Source organism: Lates calcarifer, linkage group LG6 (genome assembly GCF_001640805.2).
Source record: "Lates calcarifer isolate ASB-BC8 linkage group LG6, TLL_Latcal_v3, whole genome shotgun sequence".
In the NCBI taxonomy this organism is placed as follows: domain Eukaryota; kingdom Metazoa; phylum Chordata; class Actinopteri; family Centropomidae; genus Lates; species Lates calcarifer.
Window position 1 is genome coordinate 18,593,184 of NC_066838.1, and position 16,331 is coordinate 18,609,514.

The 16,331-nt window shown below is 41.2% G+C and overlaps 2 protein-coding genes across 11 annotated transcripts in view; one reads left to right on the forward strand and one right to left on the reverse strand.

Moving 5' to 3' along the window:
- cnbpa (CCHC-type zinc finger, nucleic acid binding protein a) overlaps positions 1-16,331 on the reverse strand; it is a 144,716-nt gene that overhangs the window by 2,007 nt on the left and 126,378 nt on the right. For 2 of the 6 annotated variants that reach the window (XM_018701061.2, XM_018701060.2), the window contains exon 1: positions 2,115-2,239. The exons of the other annotated variants lie outside the window; for them this stretch is intronic. The gene's annotated coding sequence lies outside the window, so the exon portion shown is untranslated. Of the gene's footprint in view, positions 1-2,114; positions 2,240-16,331 lie in introns of those variants that run through there. 6 annotated transcript variants of the gene reach the window in all.
- raf1a (Raf-1 proto-oncogene, serine/threonine kinase a) lies at positions 53-15,421 on the forward strand. Of its 5 annotated transcripts, XM_018701054.2 has the most exons (19): positions 53-1,783; positions 3,805-3,905; positions 6,992-7,218; positions 7,350-7,462; positions 7,600-7,702; positions 7,792-7,949; positions 8,253-8,342; positions 9,599-9,752; positions 10,218-10,337; positions 10,500-10,524; positions 11,345-11,460; positions 11,588-11,705; positions 11,923-12,007; positions 12,173-12,349; positions 12,439-12,485; positions 12,611-12,729; positions 12,878-13,009; positions 13,919-14,053; positions 14,156-15,421. In XM_018701054.2, exons 3-19 carry the CDS (start codon positions 7,018-7,020, stop codon positions 14,294-14,296), a joined length of 2,034 nt encoding a protein of 677 aa, XP_018556570.1. In that variant the 5' UTR covers positions 53-1,783; positions 3,805-3,905; positions 6,992-7,017; the 3' UTR covers positions 14,297-15,421. The 5 variants fall into 5 exon arrangements, with proteins under 5 accessions (XP_018556570.1, XP_018556571.1, XP_018556569.1 ...); XM_018701055.2 differs by lacking the exons at positions 53-1,783; positions 3,805-3,905 and adding an exon at positions 4,613-5,097 and having other exon boundaries at positions 11,348-11,460; XM_018701053.2 differs by lacking the exons at positions 53-1,783; positions 3,805-3,905 and adding an exon at positions 4,614-5,097.

The following is a 16,331-nucleotide window of genomic DNA, read 5'->3' on the forward strand; positions in this document are numbered from 1 at the left end:
GTAAAAAAAAAAAAAAACACAGATCAGTAAATAAAATTCAGTTAAAATAAAGTTATTCCTTGCTCTTATGAGCTCACACACTGTGTACACTAGACACATCGCGGCTGTGTTTCTCAGCTGTCCATCTTAGAGGGATTTCACACCAAACACACAAAGGAAGTCAATTCTTTTCAGTGAGAAATGTAGGTATTAGCTTGGCATGCACCATCTTCATTTGCCAAGAGGTTTGTTTTTGTGCTGACTTAACTGCAGCTAGGCATGAGATGCATGAACAGGCATTCTTGCAAAGACAAAGTGGTTATTTATTAATGGCAAATTTAACTGCACAATCATAGCTGTCACAAGCAATTACTGAGGGATACAAGCTTATGTTTTCATATTCTACATTTTGGCTCAAATGGAGCTTAGCTACAGCCTGTCGAAGCATTAAACTGCTTAATATGATGTTAAAAACCTAAAAACATTAATATAGCACATTATTCTTGTCACTGGCCGCTAATTTGTTTAGACTACATTCAAACACACTTACTGATGTAATGCGCTTTGGCACCACCACGCACACATTATACTATTTGTAATATTTGGTGTGAAAGCCTGCTGACCAACTAATCTTACATTTTGAGGGATGCAGCTGTCTACACTAGTGTGAACCAGTAAATGAACAACTGGTGTGCTGATGATGTGAGCTTTTTGTGGTGCAGCCAGTCTACACATGGTGTCATTAATACCGTGTCATCAGAATAACCTGATCATGGATATGATCAAATAACCACACTTACACACGGCTGTCAAAATTGTCTTGTGTACTAAAAAATTTAATTCAAATTTCAGCACACAACTCACATATCAGTACTGCAAAAGTCAGTCTATCATAATTACTACCAGGGGATCTAATCTACAAATCAAACAAAAGGGTCTTTTTTTCTAACATAATTGGCCATCGTACTACAACTAACTACTAAACTAACTTACACGATTTCCTCAATGGAATCATGTTGTGATCGCCATAGGCCAAACTTCAGTTTGCCGAGGGTGCTAAAGACATCAAGTCAGGCAGAATGTGAGTTAATGAGTAATCAATGTCCTAGCAATGAGTGCCCAAAAGACGGCGTGGGATGACAACACGAGGCAGCTAGATTTAGTTAGTACAAGACTGCCAGGGCTAACTTGTTGCTCTAATTCCTATAATGGTCATCCGATTGCCTGTCGGGCCCCAATTTATGACTTACATAACAGTGTTTCTCCAACTAGTTACTGAAGTAATAATGTTCCTTTAGTAGACACATGAGAGCTCGTTTCCACCGGAGTCTTTTACCTAGAACTGCAGACAGCTTAACTTAGCTTATCTTCCATAACTCGGTCCAATAAATGTTACACGCCGCTGACTACTACAGAAATGGCCATGAAAGCATGCCGTGGATTGTATGCTAACTTGCAAAGCTAACTCCAGAGGGCAGTCACATCGCGTCGTGTTGTGTTGATTTAACATCTTACAGAACCGCAAACCCAAATTGTAGCCAAAATTAAGATGACTCGACTAATTTTAAGGGCGAGTATGGGCCATCTATGCCGCCTGAGAAAACCAGGCGACTTAATTCCGTCCTGGGTCTGCAAAATAGAATCAAATGCCAAAGGTTGAAGCTACGCTAACGTTGGCCTAGTCACGTTGATTTTTCTGCGTACTCGCGAGACACTGGTGCTGCTGGCTAGCACATGCTAGCACACCACCTCACGATCACGACCAAGAAGCACGGTTCAGTCGACGATCGACCTTCCTTCTCCAGTAAGAAAGAGTGGATGCGACACTTATAGCGATAATGCTTTAACATAAATGGTTTCTGTCGGGTAATCGAGCGAATATACCATAAAAACAAAATTTCCCGCGCTGGGCGCACACACCAAAGTCGTTGTGACGAGCTAACGTTAGCAGGCCGGACTGAAAACCCGAAGCTCCGTTGGTAAGACCAAACCAAAACTAGTGCGTTTTCACAAAAGAAAACCGACCAAACGACCCATTTTCCTCCGTACGTAATTTAAACACGCCATAGTTTCATAGTTTACAGATATACAATATCAATTGACCAAATTAATTTTAGTGCCGTTTTATTGCTTACCTTGCTGGCTACCTAGCTATGTCAGTGTTTACGCCTCCTTCTTTGCGCTACATGCGGTGTGTGCAGGAGTTCCTGAATTGTCATTCACCGTATCCAGTAAAAACCTGCACAGTCATTGGTCACATACTCTGCAAACAGCCAATCAAAAACGAGAGTGTCTGGACACCGCCTCTATGAATCAGCCAATCATGGTTATGGAATGATCTTTTTTCCCTAAATCGACTGACCTTTTTTTTTTACAACTTACTTTACAACATTAAAAACTAAAATTACAAATACTAGGGAATGTTATTGACTCAATAATAGCAATATACTTGGTAGTACTTTTACTTCTAAACATTAGACAGTGTTAATACTACTAATAATAATTCATAACATATTTTCCAAAATTAAGAAAAGGGGATGTATAGAATCCACAAGATAGGTACAGTATATAAGATGCTATTTACATTTGAACAGGAACAATGACTTAAACAATATGGATTAAACAATGTGATTATTATTCATTATTAGCCTAAATATATTAATGGAAATTGCTTGAAACACAGTACATTTGCATTTAAAGGTATACGTTTTTGTAAGCATATCTGTAGAAACTGCTCTAATGTCTCCAATAATCACGTTCAGTCAGTTGTATTTATTTAATTAATGGTAGTACCTGAGGCATGTCTCAGAAGCGCCTTTGTAAAATTAACCTGTGCAGAGATGTCTGTATCTGGCTCTCAGTAAAGGCTACCTCTGTTACTGTTACTGTTTGAGTTTCCCAAAGTAAAAAGTTAATTTGCAGAGTGAGTGAAAAATACTAAAGAGCATGAGAATTTTTGAGCAAACGAACAACATCTTAATTATTTCAACCCATTTTTGCACTTCTTAAACACACCTTGAGTGAAAACATATAAGGTATGCAGGTTGTGAATGCCACCAAGCTAAACTTATGAAACAAACCTACTGAAATGTTTCTGCAAACTTTAAACTAAATTCTGAAAATCACTGAAAGAATCTGGAATTAGAGTGTAAAGAGGCATAAAACAATCTATGCAACAATCTAATGCAAACCCTTCTTGCCTAATGAGTCCTGATTGCATCATATATTTTGAATACAAGAGAACTGATAGAGGCAACAATCCATGGGAGCTGGAAGCGTCTCAGCTAACTGACCTGAGTGCTCAGTCAGATCAATAAATGGGAAAGAAGCTTGTCTCATTCTTAAGGTGGCATCGGTTAGAGAGCTCTCGGATAGCAATTTCTGGTTCCTGTGGTCTCCATGTTGCATCTGGAAACCTTTAATACAAGGTGGAGAACAATATGTCAACCCATGGTGCATAAATTTTAATCGTTTGAGAGATGTATCACCTTAATATCCCACAGTGACTGAAACACAGTGGCTCTGTTGGATGTGGGTTGGGGTACCTTAAAACGCTCCACAATGACAAAGCCCTGCCCTCATCTTCACAGAAACAGTATTTGGTATGTCTGTTATTTGTTAGATGAGATATCTGTAAGAAAATGCCATTTTCAGAAAAGCAGACTAAATTGTAAAGTTACATTGGCAGACTGAAAGTACAGTTTGCTGTTAAATAGGCATAGAATATGGGTTTATGAACCAGATCTGCTGCTTTATGGAGACAATGTATGCTGAACCCATCAAGACATGTTCACCGGGATGTTTATGAGGTTGTTTTATTCTCAGATGGTGTCAACTTCAGCTTGGTGAAAGGACCTATGAGCCATCTGTGATTAGGGTACCTCAGGGGACCCAGACTGGGATGCTACAGAGATGGTGAACACATGGTGAGTGTGGAGGGTACAGTTTCACAATGACACTGTTTCAGGGCCAGTTTGGAAAAGAAGAAATTTATTATGTTAAAGCCTTTTTTGGCGCGTGGAAACATTTTAGATCCATCTAAACGAAAGAGTGATGCCTTTCTGACATTCTTTTAAATCTTGACTTTATGTAGATATTTTTTCTGATTTCTGATTCTTTTCCTACGTGCTTTACCACAGACTGAATCTTTATTGTCTTTACGCGAATAGGTAAAATGTGACATTGCTGTCATGAATATAGGGGAAGGCTTTAAAATAATTTCCAAGGTCTTAGTGTTGCACTGTCCCAAAGTCTCCAGATGATGGTGCACTTGGAGTTAATAATGGATTACTCCCTTATTCCAAACCGGTAGTGAGCCGATTTTGCTTTTCAAAAGATAGTGTTGCAACTAATATCCCTATTTAAACGAATCCACATAAAAAACATTATTAATGTTTCATACGCTATCAGCCTTTGCGAAACGACAGACGTTGGCAGTATGAGCTCCTCAGAGTGCTATCTCAAAGACGAGCAAGGCTAGAGAGATAGACTTTAAATGTAGTAGTATGTAAAATGTTAAAATACACGAAGAGGCTAGCATTTCAAAAATGCAGCTGTAGATTTTTTATGAGGACAAACAACACTAACGCTGAAGTGGGAGGGCTTAAGTTTGTGCCATAGTTGCGCAGTGTGAGTGATGCTTGCAACTCTTGTTATGACTGCAAGGTCCTGTTTCAATCACTGGCGTCAGACGGACGCACGACACGAACTCAAACCTTTTCACCTTCTCCTGGAACAACGTAAATACTGATTTGAAAGCGAGGCATTACCGAGCGACTTATGGGAGTTTTAATTTGAAAGTGCCTCACGGGACTTAAAGAGTATCCCTCGTCGTGTCACTTTGAGGGTCCGACGGATTTTTTCCTATTTACCACGACTGGGAGATAAAACTTTTCCTCTATTATTCTAGGTGGCTCGTAAAAGAGACCCGCCTATGACCTCGACGTCTTTACTGTGCTGCTACATTTACTGGATACAAGATTATATGATACAGTGTCAGGATTTTTAGCAACTTCGACTTTTTCCTCTTTTCTTTGAATGCGTTGCAAATATGATGATGTCACCGACGCCACTTTTTCCTGAAGTTATGGCGGAGCACAACTTTTCTAACTTCTCTTGGTAAGCATACACAGGCTATACGCTCCTAGCATTGCTACACTTTGAATTATGTTTGAAATGCTAACCGTTTAACCGCTTCTCCGTGAGGCACACGACAAAGAAAATGTATCGTTTGACCAAGTGAAATTTGAATGGAGGGTGAATAGGGCTGTGCATTGAAGTTTAACGATATAGTTGGCCTCTGAGGGCCTACAGGCAATTTCACAGTTAAATCTGGATCTACCAGGCCTTAATGAAACATACGTAGTTACTAGTAGCTGTTAGAGTTGTGCAAGTCGTGCACGCATTTCAGTCGTAGTCCTGACTTGTGGTCATTTTAGCAATAAGTTTAATTTAACTGGGGAGGCGTTCAAAGTCAGTTCAATGAGCCTCTCAACCATAACTCTGCCAAAATATGCTAACCTGCTGACATTGTTCTCACCTACATTTCTGACTTTGAAGATTTCAGTCAAGTCACAGAAACTCTTTACGTGGAAGCAGCGCTTTGGGTTTGCAAAGCAGACTGTGTTATGCAGACTGACCAGTTCTGTGTAACAGAGGCAGATGGGAAAAACGTCTGATTATTCTGGACCCCATATTCTTTCTGTTGATACCCTTTTCTGGATGGATCACAGCTCTTGTTTTGAACACAATTCCCGCAGCATGGTGGGAAGGGTGGAAGACCCACAATCCTCCCCAAGTTCCTGCTTTTCTGTACTGGTGACATACCCAGTATGCCTGCTGTGACAGCTAACCACTAACTGCAGTAAATCATCTCTTCACTGTTAGCAGCTCATTGTATAACAGACACACCAGAGATAATTAAGAGTTTTGCAGGGTGAAAGTATACACACTGAAAATGAAGACCAAGAGTTAGTGAAATTTCTGTGTGTACATATATAGCCCTGCAGTTTGTATTGGAAACAAAGCAGAAGAGGGAGAGTATTTGTTTGTAATGGGTAGGTCCAACTTGAGTTGTAACAACTAAAGGTTTTTTCTTCAGGCCACTGCCTAGTTTACAAATGTCAAATGTTTTTCAAGATTATAACTTTTGTGTTTGGTATACCAGTGTTTTTTAAGTCATTTTTTAGACCCTATTTATGATTTTTGTGATCCTTTAAATGCTGGTGAGTTTTAGTTGTCTGTTGTCTGACCGTGCAGAGGAAGGAGTCCGCTGAAAGCATATACTGTAAATAACACGACTGACCTCTGTGCTGGCCTGAGATTCTCTTTGTCAGAGTGGATTAGTTTGTCTACATTGCTCTGCTGCTGCCTCTCAAATGGAAAAAGAAAGGAAAGTCGCCACAGCAGATGCCACTTTTATGTCCAAAACCCTCACATGTGGGATTCTATAAAGAACTAGTTTAATAAGCACATGAGACCACTAAACAGGTCAAAACGTACATTTTCTCTTTACTGGAACTGGCCCCAATCACGCCATCATGCAAGAGGGTTGCAGTTGGTGAGATTATGTTTGGAGATTACATCCAGTAAATACTCTAAACCAAATATATCTTTTGCTATTTTTTCTTCACTGTGAAAACTTAGCATTATTAGAAACCGTTGTAACTGACACACACTCAAGCCACAGCTGCTTTCTCAATGAAAACCTTTGAAACCACTTTTCAAAACTACAGGGTATCGTCTTTGATAATCCATAGATAGATCTCAGAGAATCCATTTAAACACTCACATACCCTCAAAAAGATTGATGGAGGAGTGGACTTAATTACTTTTTAAACAATGAACATTTACATTCTATTTCATTTACACTTTGAGTCTGAACACCACCAATATCCTTACAAAGAAGAAAGAGAGCTAATGTAATATTAATAAAGAAGTCAGTTGGTGATGTGTGCTTTCAAGTGTTCTGAGTATTAATACTGTTTGTGTATGTGTATGTTTTTTTTTTCAGACCATTGAGAGCACTTGGCTTTACTAATGGAGCACCTCCAGGGAGCGTGGAAGAATCTGAGCAACGGCTTCGGAATGAGGGACTCTGCCTTCGAGGGCCCATGCCTTTCACCAACCATGGTGCAGGGCTTTCCCTGCCAGCGTCGCTCCTCAGATGACAGCAAGATGCCTGACTCCAAGACTAGCAGCACTATCCGAGTCTACCTCCCAAACCAGCAGCGCACCGTGGTGAGTTGATCTACACTGCAGCTAGGAAAGGTCCAGATTTCCAATACTGGTACACAGTTATCTAAATGCATATGGAGCTGCTTACATCCCAGCCGGCAGACATGAATTCACATTTTCTTTTTGTTCCTCAGGTAAACGTGCGACCGGGTATGACTCTGCACAATTGCCTGATTAAAGCATTAAAGGTGCGAGGTCTGCAGCCTCAGTGCTGTGCTGTCTTCAGGCTGCATCCAGGACAGAGAAGGTGAGCTCAGCACTGTTGTGGGTTTGAAACCAGGGAAATAAGATCAGAGTTTGTACAGATCACATTCTTACTTGCTTCAGTTATTTTCTCTGCTTTGATATCCCTTTATGTGAATCTTTTGTCTGTTTTTGTGACAGTAAAAAACTACGGATGGATTGGAATACTGACTCCACCTCTCTGATTGGGGAAGAGCTGCTGGTGGAGGTTTTAGATCACGTTCCTCTGACGACGCATAATTTTGTGAGTGCTGCAAGTATTTACAATATCCTCAACACTCACAAAAGTGCTGCTGCTAATGAAATAAATGCATTTTTTTCTGTCGTTGTCAGGTTCGGAAAACATATCTGAAGTTGGCATTCTGTGATATTTGCCAGAAGTTTCTTTTGAATGGTTTCCGTTGCCAAACATGTGGCTACAAATTCCATGAGCATTGTAGCACCAAAGTGCCCACAATGTGTGTGGACTGGAGCAATATCAGACAACTCCTGTAAGTGTCTTCAGGTTGAAATGAGAGCATAGTGTCTAAACTCATATGTACACACACACACACAAACACACACATATATATATATATATATGGCTTTGCACACTTGCACTGAGAATAGAGGCTCCTTAGTGTTACTTTGCATGCAGGCTGTAGGACCGTAATCACTCAAAGATCCATATCATTGACAGGGAAGAGAGAAACCCTTTTACACGACAACCGCTGCAGTCAGCTGTTATTTGATTAAGCACTCCAATGCACTATATACTATGAACTGTTCACTCTTTTTTTCCCTCATGCTTTCAGGCTGTGTCCAACACCTGGTGAGAGCGGTGCCCCATCACTGCCACCGCTGACATCCAGGCGAATGAGAGAATCCTTAACACGGTTTCCAAGGTGATCTGTCCATGACATACCCCTGTATTACTTTAATTAACACGAGAAAGTCTCTAGTTTTTGTGGTTTACTGCGTAATGAGTTTGAGGTGTTGGGTGGGTATATTGTGCGTATGATTGGAGAATCATCAGCAGGTTTAGATATCCATGATATTTCTGTTATTTGTCACACTTCACTACAACACGGTTGTAGTTAATATTCTAATTTCCAAAAAACCTTGATCTTAATTTAATTAAATCCTGTTTTTAATGACGTCCTCAGCTTAATGGGGGCTTACTAGTCCAAGAGCTGATGTAACAAGAAGTGTGAAAAGAACCTGTTGTTTCAGGAGCCTTCTAAATGGTTAAAAACTACTCTGAGCAGCCAAATTAGAGCTCAAGTAGCAAGTTGTTCCATGCAGAGCAATCTCAAATACTCTTTTGAAACATATTTTTGTGTTGCCAAAAGGAGGTTTGTTCTCAAAAAGTGCACTCCGATGGTCGTAAGTGTGATGTAATATGATCTCTGTTTACATACGTCATTCAGCTGGAGTTCCACCGTCTCCATTTTAACTAGCAGCTACAGCACAGTACAGGTACTAGACCACTAAAAGGAGGTGTACCAAGGTATTTGGTTAGATTTAAAGCTGAAAGTTTTACTTATGGTCACCAGGCACAGTTATTGTTCATATTATTTTGAATTTCTTAACTAGTTAAAGTTAGATTTTGTGCTTGTGAACATCTCAAGTCAGACCAATATTTGGATTGTTTGGAGATTAACATATTTGGCTGGTGAGCTTTGTACTCCTCAGCTGTGCCAAAACTGATCTTGGCAAACATGGAGGGCAAAATAACTCTGCAGTGTCAAGTTAGCCAAAAATGGGGTAAGGGGAAGGCTGCAGTAAAGTTAACCAATAACTACTTCCTCTTGGTGCTATTTTTTTTTCAGTTTTACTTTTGTTTTTGTTTTTTGTTTTGTTTTTTTACCATCTATAATGCTCCTATTTGATTTTACATATGTGGTAGCAGACAGCACAACATAAACAGATGATTCTTGAATGGGGAAAGTGAGAGAAAATGACAGAAATGAAACCAGAAAGCCCCTGCACCAACCACCGCCACCACACCCATGACGGCCCAATTTTAAAGAAGTTACAGAATCCAACATCTGGTTTTTTGTTAAATGTCAGTGCTGTGTGCCATTTTGAAGCCATGACACAAGATTTAAGCCAATAGTCTTCTCAATCGTAATATTTGATCCATGTTTCTCCCCTGTAGCTCAGCCCACCGATATTCCACCCCTCATGCCTTCAACTACACCACATCCTACCCACCCACAGGCGGCGGTCTCTCCCAGAGGCAGCGCTCCACTTCCACGCCCAATGTCCACATGGTTAGCACTACCCTGCCTGTAGACAGCAGCATGATTGAGGTAACTACACACCATATGGGCCCCTTGGGTACTCCTGTAGGTTCAGGCAGCCACTCCTAAAATATCTCCTGCCTGAGAGTGATCTTGCCCTCCTACGTACATCGCAGGCATTCCAACTATCCTCCCTTGCTTTTTTTCTATCTCTTATCTGTCTCTGTGTTAAGTAACCCACCTGGACAAGGTTGAGCCTGTTTGGTGTAATTCCCCTGATAGCATCTTATTTTAGCGATTTTTAAATGTGTGACACTTTGACTTCCCCCTGTTGAGTTCTAGTTTCTGCTTTTCCACTGCCAGTGTTCTTGCATAATCAGCTCACTAGTTTTGCATGCTTTGTAGAATATTTCCCCTGTCCAGGTAGAAACCTGAGCGTCACTCTTTTCATTGTTCCTTCCTCACTTTACTTTACTGTGTCCCTTTCCCTCCTGTCCTCACTGGCCTGTTGTATTGTACCCTGTTGGGGAGTAGCTAGAATGGCTGAATACCTCCCCCAGCTCCTGGTGCCATAGATTCTGGCTGAAGAGGAAAGTAGGTATTGTGCACTTCTCCCAGTCTTTTGTTGAGGCCTCACCTGAGAGTCCAGAAAAGGTTAGAAAGCAGAGTGTCTGTGTGCAGTCTGAATGGCATGCCTTGCAAACAGGCTATCTGCATTCACATCTCAGTATTGAAGTCAAACCATGAGTGACAGTGCAGTGTGTGGTTTACTGTCTGAACAAGCTGACAGAACGCTCTGCTTTTTTGTCTCTCTAGGATGCAATGCGTGATCATGACTCGGGTAAGTGCCTGCTGTGTATCTCATGAGCTTCATGTCACCACTTTTGTGCTGCATCACACCTCCTCCCTTCACCTTCAGCAGATATCTCCTCCTTTGACTGTGAATTGATTAAAAACCTATTGCTGTTCAAATTCAAACTTCTCTTTGTGCATTGACTCTATAGCTACCCTCCCCCATCAGAAATTTCTCATCAGAGCATTTGACATTGATGTCTACCCATTACATTTAATAGGCGTTATCAATTGCTAAGCAGTACAGAGTAATAATGCCAGATTAATCTAGATGTGATACACCATTAAACAAGAATGCAGACTTTTATTTTCAATCTTAGTTTTCCATCCCAGTGGTTGCTTCTGCACTTGTGCATCATCAAATGTGATGGCCCTTTTGAATATTTATTTTACTGTTGCCAATCATAGCTGTCGTAGACTGACAGAGAGGAAAGCACGAAACAGGAGAATTTTGATAGTGGAAAAGGTTGTGTCTCTAATTTTCAACATTCGCCCTATAGTCCATTACATATTGTGTTTGCCTTTTTGTAGTGCATGCCAGAATGGAGAATTACTATATCCCACTTAGTTGCATCCTAAAAAGTAGTGCACAATTGATAGACTCTAACTGAGCACTAACAACCATTATGCATCGTACGGACAGAGGAAATATTAAATGTCTGAAGTCATCATTTTGATTTTTGCCATCTGACACACTATAGTGTCCTCTACATAGCATTCCCTGTGCAGTATGTAGTAAATGATTCTTGGCATAGTCAAACTCTCCCATCCTGAATCCCTTCCTTCTCTGCCTTTTTGTCCTCTTGAAGCAGGGAGCTCCCCCAATCAGAGCCCTACAGGCTGGTCCCAGTCCCAATGCAAAGCCCCTGCACCTGCCCAGCGAGAGAGAGCCCCGTCCTTCAACACGCATGAGAAAAATAAAATTGTAAGTTCGATATCATGCCTTGTATGTTGTATATAGAGTAAATTTCAGACCAATTTGTGCAATCTACCCTACAGAATATTTATGTCTCTTGCATTAATTCCACCATTTTGGTTTTCTCCTCATACAGAGGCCTCGGGACAAGCGGGACTCTAGTTACTACTGGGAGATTGAGGCCAGTGAGGTGTATCTTCATTCCCGCATCGGTTCGGGCTCCTTTGGAACTGTATACAAAGGGAAATGGCATGGTAGGAATGCATTTCAGATGGGGCAGGGCACTTACAGGTGTAACCACTAACACTTTCTCATGTTGCATTGTCAAACTACACTCCACACTTTGGAATAAGTTAACTGGCAGATAAAATGGTTGGAAAATTTTAAGTGTGCATGTGACATTGCTTTTCATATGAGCTTATAGTGGTGTTTATGCGTTAAGGGTAACTGAGCAGGGTATTTTTGTTGTAGGTGATGTAGCAGTTAAGATTTTAAAGGTGACTGACCCCACACCAGAGCAGTTCCAGGCATTCAGAAATGAGGTGGCTGTGTTGAGGTAAGAATTACAGTACAGCATGGATGCAGTGTTTATGGTAGATGTCAAAACAGCTGGAGTTTCCCCTTTTTTGACAGCTGAATTATTGGTGAATCATCTTCATCACAAAGTTTTTTCTTATCTTTGTTTTTCGTGATTTCCTCTTCCCCTCTGCCTCTGTTGCAGGAAAACACGACATGTCAACATCCTGTTGTTCATGGGCTACATGACGAAGGACAACCTGGCCATTGTGACCCAGTGGTGTGAGGGCAGCAGCCTCTACAAACACATTCATGTCCTGGAGACAAACTTCAAGATGATCCAGCTCATGGACATCGCCAGGCAGACAGCTCAGGGCATGGAGTAAGTTCTTAAGTATGACATTTTTCCAATAAATGAAAAAAAAAAATTATATATATATATATCTTGTCTAACTTCTGTCTCATTTTCAGCTATCTGCATGCAAAGAACATCATTCATCGTGACATGAAGTCCAACAGTATCCTTTTTATTGGCTGTTTTATAGCGTGCACTTGGATTGAATGAAGTTGCAGATAAAAGCATTTAATGTTCTATAAGTTTCTTGAGTGTGTTCTAGCTATTAATTCCTTGACAGTGGTGTAGACATCTTCTTGCATGAAGGGCTCACGGTGAAAATTGGGGACTTTGGTCTTGCCACAGTGAAGGCCAGGTGGAGCGGCTCCCATCAGGTGGAGCAGCCTTCTGGATCCATTCTTTGGATGGTCAGTAACACCGCTTTAATTTCACTATAACAACACAACAACCACATTGAGAGACTTGAGTTGGGAAACACAATAAACAGACAAAATAAAGAAAATAAACTAAATGTCCTCCCTTGTGCTTGTTTTTTTTTTTTCTGCATCTCCACAGGCTCCTGAGGTTATCCGGATGCAGGATAACAATCCCTACAGCTTCCAGTCTGATGTCTATTCCTATGGAATTGTTCTCTTTGAGCTCATGACGGGAGAGCTCCCGTACTCCCAGATAGCAAATAGAGATCAGGTAGACTCTCATCATTCACACGTCATTCTGCCTGTCAGGCAGTTTAGTGATAATGAGGTTCATGCAAGTTATATTAAGAGGTTATAATGAGACTGACCCATTTTGTTCTCCACAAACTGTAATTGTTTTGTCTTGCATAAATCAATTTGTGAAAAACCAAGGCTTGCAATCTTGTTAGATTTGGTTATGTCAGACAGAGCTGTAACCCTACAAGCAGATATGTGTATGAGCTCTGGTCTTCGCCTGGGTCCCAGTGTCAGCCTGCAAACCCAGGCCAGAAGGTGGTGGAAAGACACTGGGTTGCTGTCTGAAGGGGGTTGTGGAGCTGGCCTAAGGCCCACCATGGAACAGAGGCGGGCGTCCTGGAGCCACTGGCCTAATTTTAGACCTCCCGTAACACAACCCTGTACGTGTGTGAGAAAAGGGGTGCATGGGTTTGCAAATGTGGTCTGTGGTTTTTGGTCCTCTTACAGGCCACAAGACCTGTTCTAGGTCATGCCTGGCTCCTTGTTCAGTTCAGTTTACTGTCTGTATTCGAATCAGGCAAAAGTTGCTGTACAGAGCGTACCCATAAGAGCTGTTATGATCCACTGTTGTACCCCCAGTCTCCTTGATACTGTAGAATGACTTTGCACTCAGCTGACCTGGCAGGCACATAGAGTGCTCCTATCATCCTTTATCTCTGCAGCATCATGCACTCATGCCTTTACAATAGCTCCAGTGTTTTAGATGCCTGTCACCTTAGACTCACTGGCCATATTTATAAATTTATCTCTGAGGTGGACTGCTGATTTTAGGATTGATCAGGTGTCTCCCACTTTCGCACTGACTCGTATCAATAGTTCAACTCTAAATTGTTTTATACACACTTCCTAATTCTCGTCTGTTCTTTGTGACTCCCCCACTCAGATCATCTTCATGGTAGGAAGAGGCTATTTGTCCCCAGACCTCAGTAAACTCTACAAGAACTGCCCCAAAGCCATGAAACGGCTGGTGGCTGACTGCATCAAGAAGTCCAAGGACGAGAGGCCGCTCTTCCCACAGGTGAACTGTTTCTCTTGCTCGGTGTAGACAGCCAAGCTGAAGAGCGCTTTGTTTGACTAATCTTTATTTTTATTCTCATTTATGCTTTTTTTTTTTTTTTAGATCTTGTCCTCCATTGAACTTCTCCAGCATGCCCTCCCTAAGATAAACCGCAGTGCCTCAGAACCGTCCCTGCACAGAGCCTCTCACACTGAGGATATCAATGCCTGTACTCTGACCTCCACCAGACTGTCTGTTTTCTAGAGGCTCAGACAGCACTGCCCCTCCTCCTCTCATCACACTTCCCCATCCTCTTCCTCTTTGAAATATCCCAAATAGTCCAAATAGCTCAGTACAACCAAAATTCTCTGCATACGGATGCCAATATAGACCTAAAAATGCACATGCAATCATACATAAACCCATGCTAATCAATAAAATATGTAAGGAAAAGAGGAGAGAGGGAAGTGCGGAGAGAAGTACATGTTAGATTAACTATGGCAGGGAGTGAGTGATGATGGATTGCGGCGGGATGTACGCATGAAGAGGTTGGCGTAAGATACACGGATGGTGGTGCCTTGCTTATCACTGCACGTATTAAGAAGTATGCAGTTGCTCCATGGTGGCAATGCATTTGGTAAAATTTGTAAATACATGCACGCACACCTACCTAAGACAGCGATAAATGGACATTGAAGGAAGCTCAAGAGGGAGACAGATGCGTTCCCTCTTGATTTGGGTTCTGTGATGTGAAGCACAACCTTCTATCTGGTCACCTTGGTTTCTAATGAAGAGGACCTTTAAAGCTTACCTGCCTTAAGAGGAAACAAAGCCTGGACTAAGATCCTGCACAACTTCATTTCCTCTTGTTATCACAAACAAAGCCGTTGGATGTAGTCCATTTAGTTGCACAGTAGTAGTTGATTTTGCATTGTCTTAAATGATAATGGAGTAGATATGGGAAATTGTTGTCTTTTTTGTTGTTGTTGTCTTTGACTTCTTTTTATCATCTTTACTTTTTGGGTCTTTTTTTTTTTTTTTTAGGAATTATAGCCTGTCAGACAGCGAGCATGAGTGACGATGGAAAACTTTGCACATTTTAGCAAAAGCAATGGTTATGTTTCAACAGTCTACACAATGGTTTCTTAGCTCCGAGTAAACTGATCTGTAGATACAGATCCCACACATTCTCATCAGTCCTTCCATGTGTAGGTTATCATGAGCTGGACATTTGGCGGTTGTCTTAAATATTTAAAATGATTTGGAAACTAATTTGTATTTGTTTATCATGTCTCTTTCAGGAGGTTAAACGTTTTATTGTGAAACTTGGTGAGAAAGTTGTCTATTCAATATTTTAATAAAATTAAGTTAAATTTCTTTGCCAGAGAAGATTGTATTGGTCATCTTTTTTTTCTTCTTGTTAAGGAAATACATTGATGAGTCAGTGTATGTTGCAATGATAACATATATCACTTGATCTTCATTTTAAATGCAGCAATGGAACACAAGACGGGCAGTCGACATCAGATTATACTGCCTCGCTTCTTGTTCGCTAACAGTAAAATCCCACACATGTGCAAGACTTTGTGGCAGGGTGTAATGTTTGCTGTAGCAGTGGCAACGTGGTGTAACCTCACAGGGGATCCAGTCCAGACACGCCACCAGGGGATTCCACTATTGGCTGATGCCACTGTGCGCTGCATAGCCACTGGCAAGCACAGTGGAACAACAATCATTCAGCAAGGGAGGGACATGGTGGAAAGAGAGAGGACAGTTATATTTTGTTTTAGTGTAAACATCCAACGTGTAGTTCCTGCTGGGCAGGACCACCTGACTTGGTTCAGTCCCAAGTGCAAATTTATAGTAAATATGAGAATATTTGCTGTGATCTAAATATAAATGAAAGAACAACTGAGTTTTTTTAATGTTTCATGGCTGTTTGAATTGAGCCCAAGGCAAGAAACATGATGGAAGCTTTTTGAGTGTTTTATCTCAATTTGAATCACATGTCTTGAAAAGCCCCAACACAGGGTGAAACAGGACTGATGTCATCAAAAGTGGAGCAACACAATAAGAGCAAAGCCATCGGCTGACCGCTAGTCGTCTATTTTTACGACAGTTTTGCCTTATGTGTTTATCTGTTCTATTTCTGCATTCTGACAAGCCACACAGGCTGGCCAAAATGAAATCAACAGAGCCCGAATGTCCTACTTCCCTGGCCTGCAACAGCTCCATCTAGTGGGTGTTCCACCATGATGCGTGTCAGCCTGCTTCACAGAGGACCTGCATAATAAGCAGT

Coding starts and splice junctions, on each gene's coding strand:
- raf1a (XM_018701054.2), top strand. CDS start 7,018: ATGGAGCACCTCCAGGGAGCGTGGAAGAATCTGAGCAACGGCTTCGGA. Junction 7,703..7,791: donor CTCTGACGACGCATAATTTT/GTGAGTGCTGCA, acceptor TGTCGTTGTCAG/GTTCGGAAAACATATCTGAA. Junction 12,486..12,610: donor TCGTGACATGAAGTCCAACA/GTATCCTTTTTA, acceptor ACAGTGGTGTAG/ACATCTTCTTGCATGAAGGG.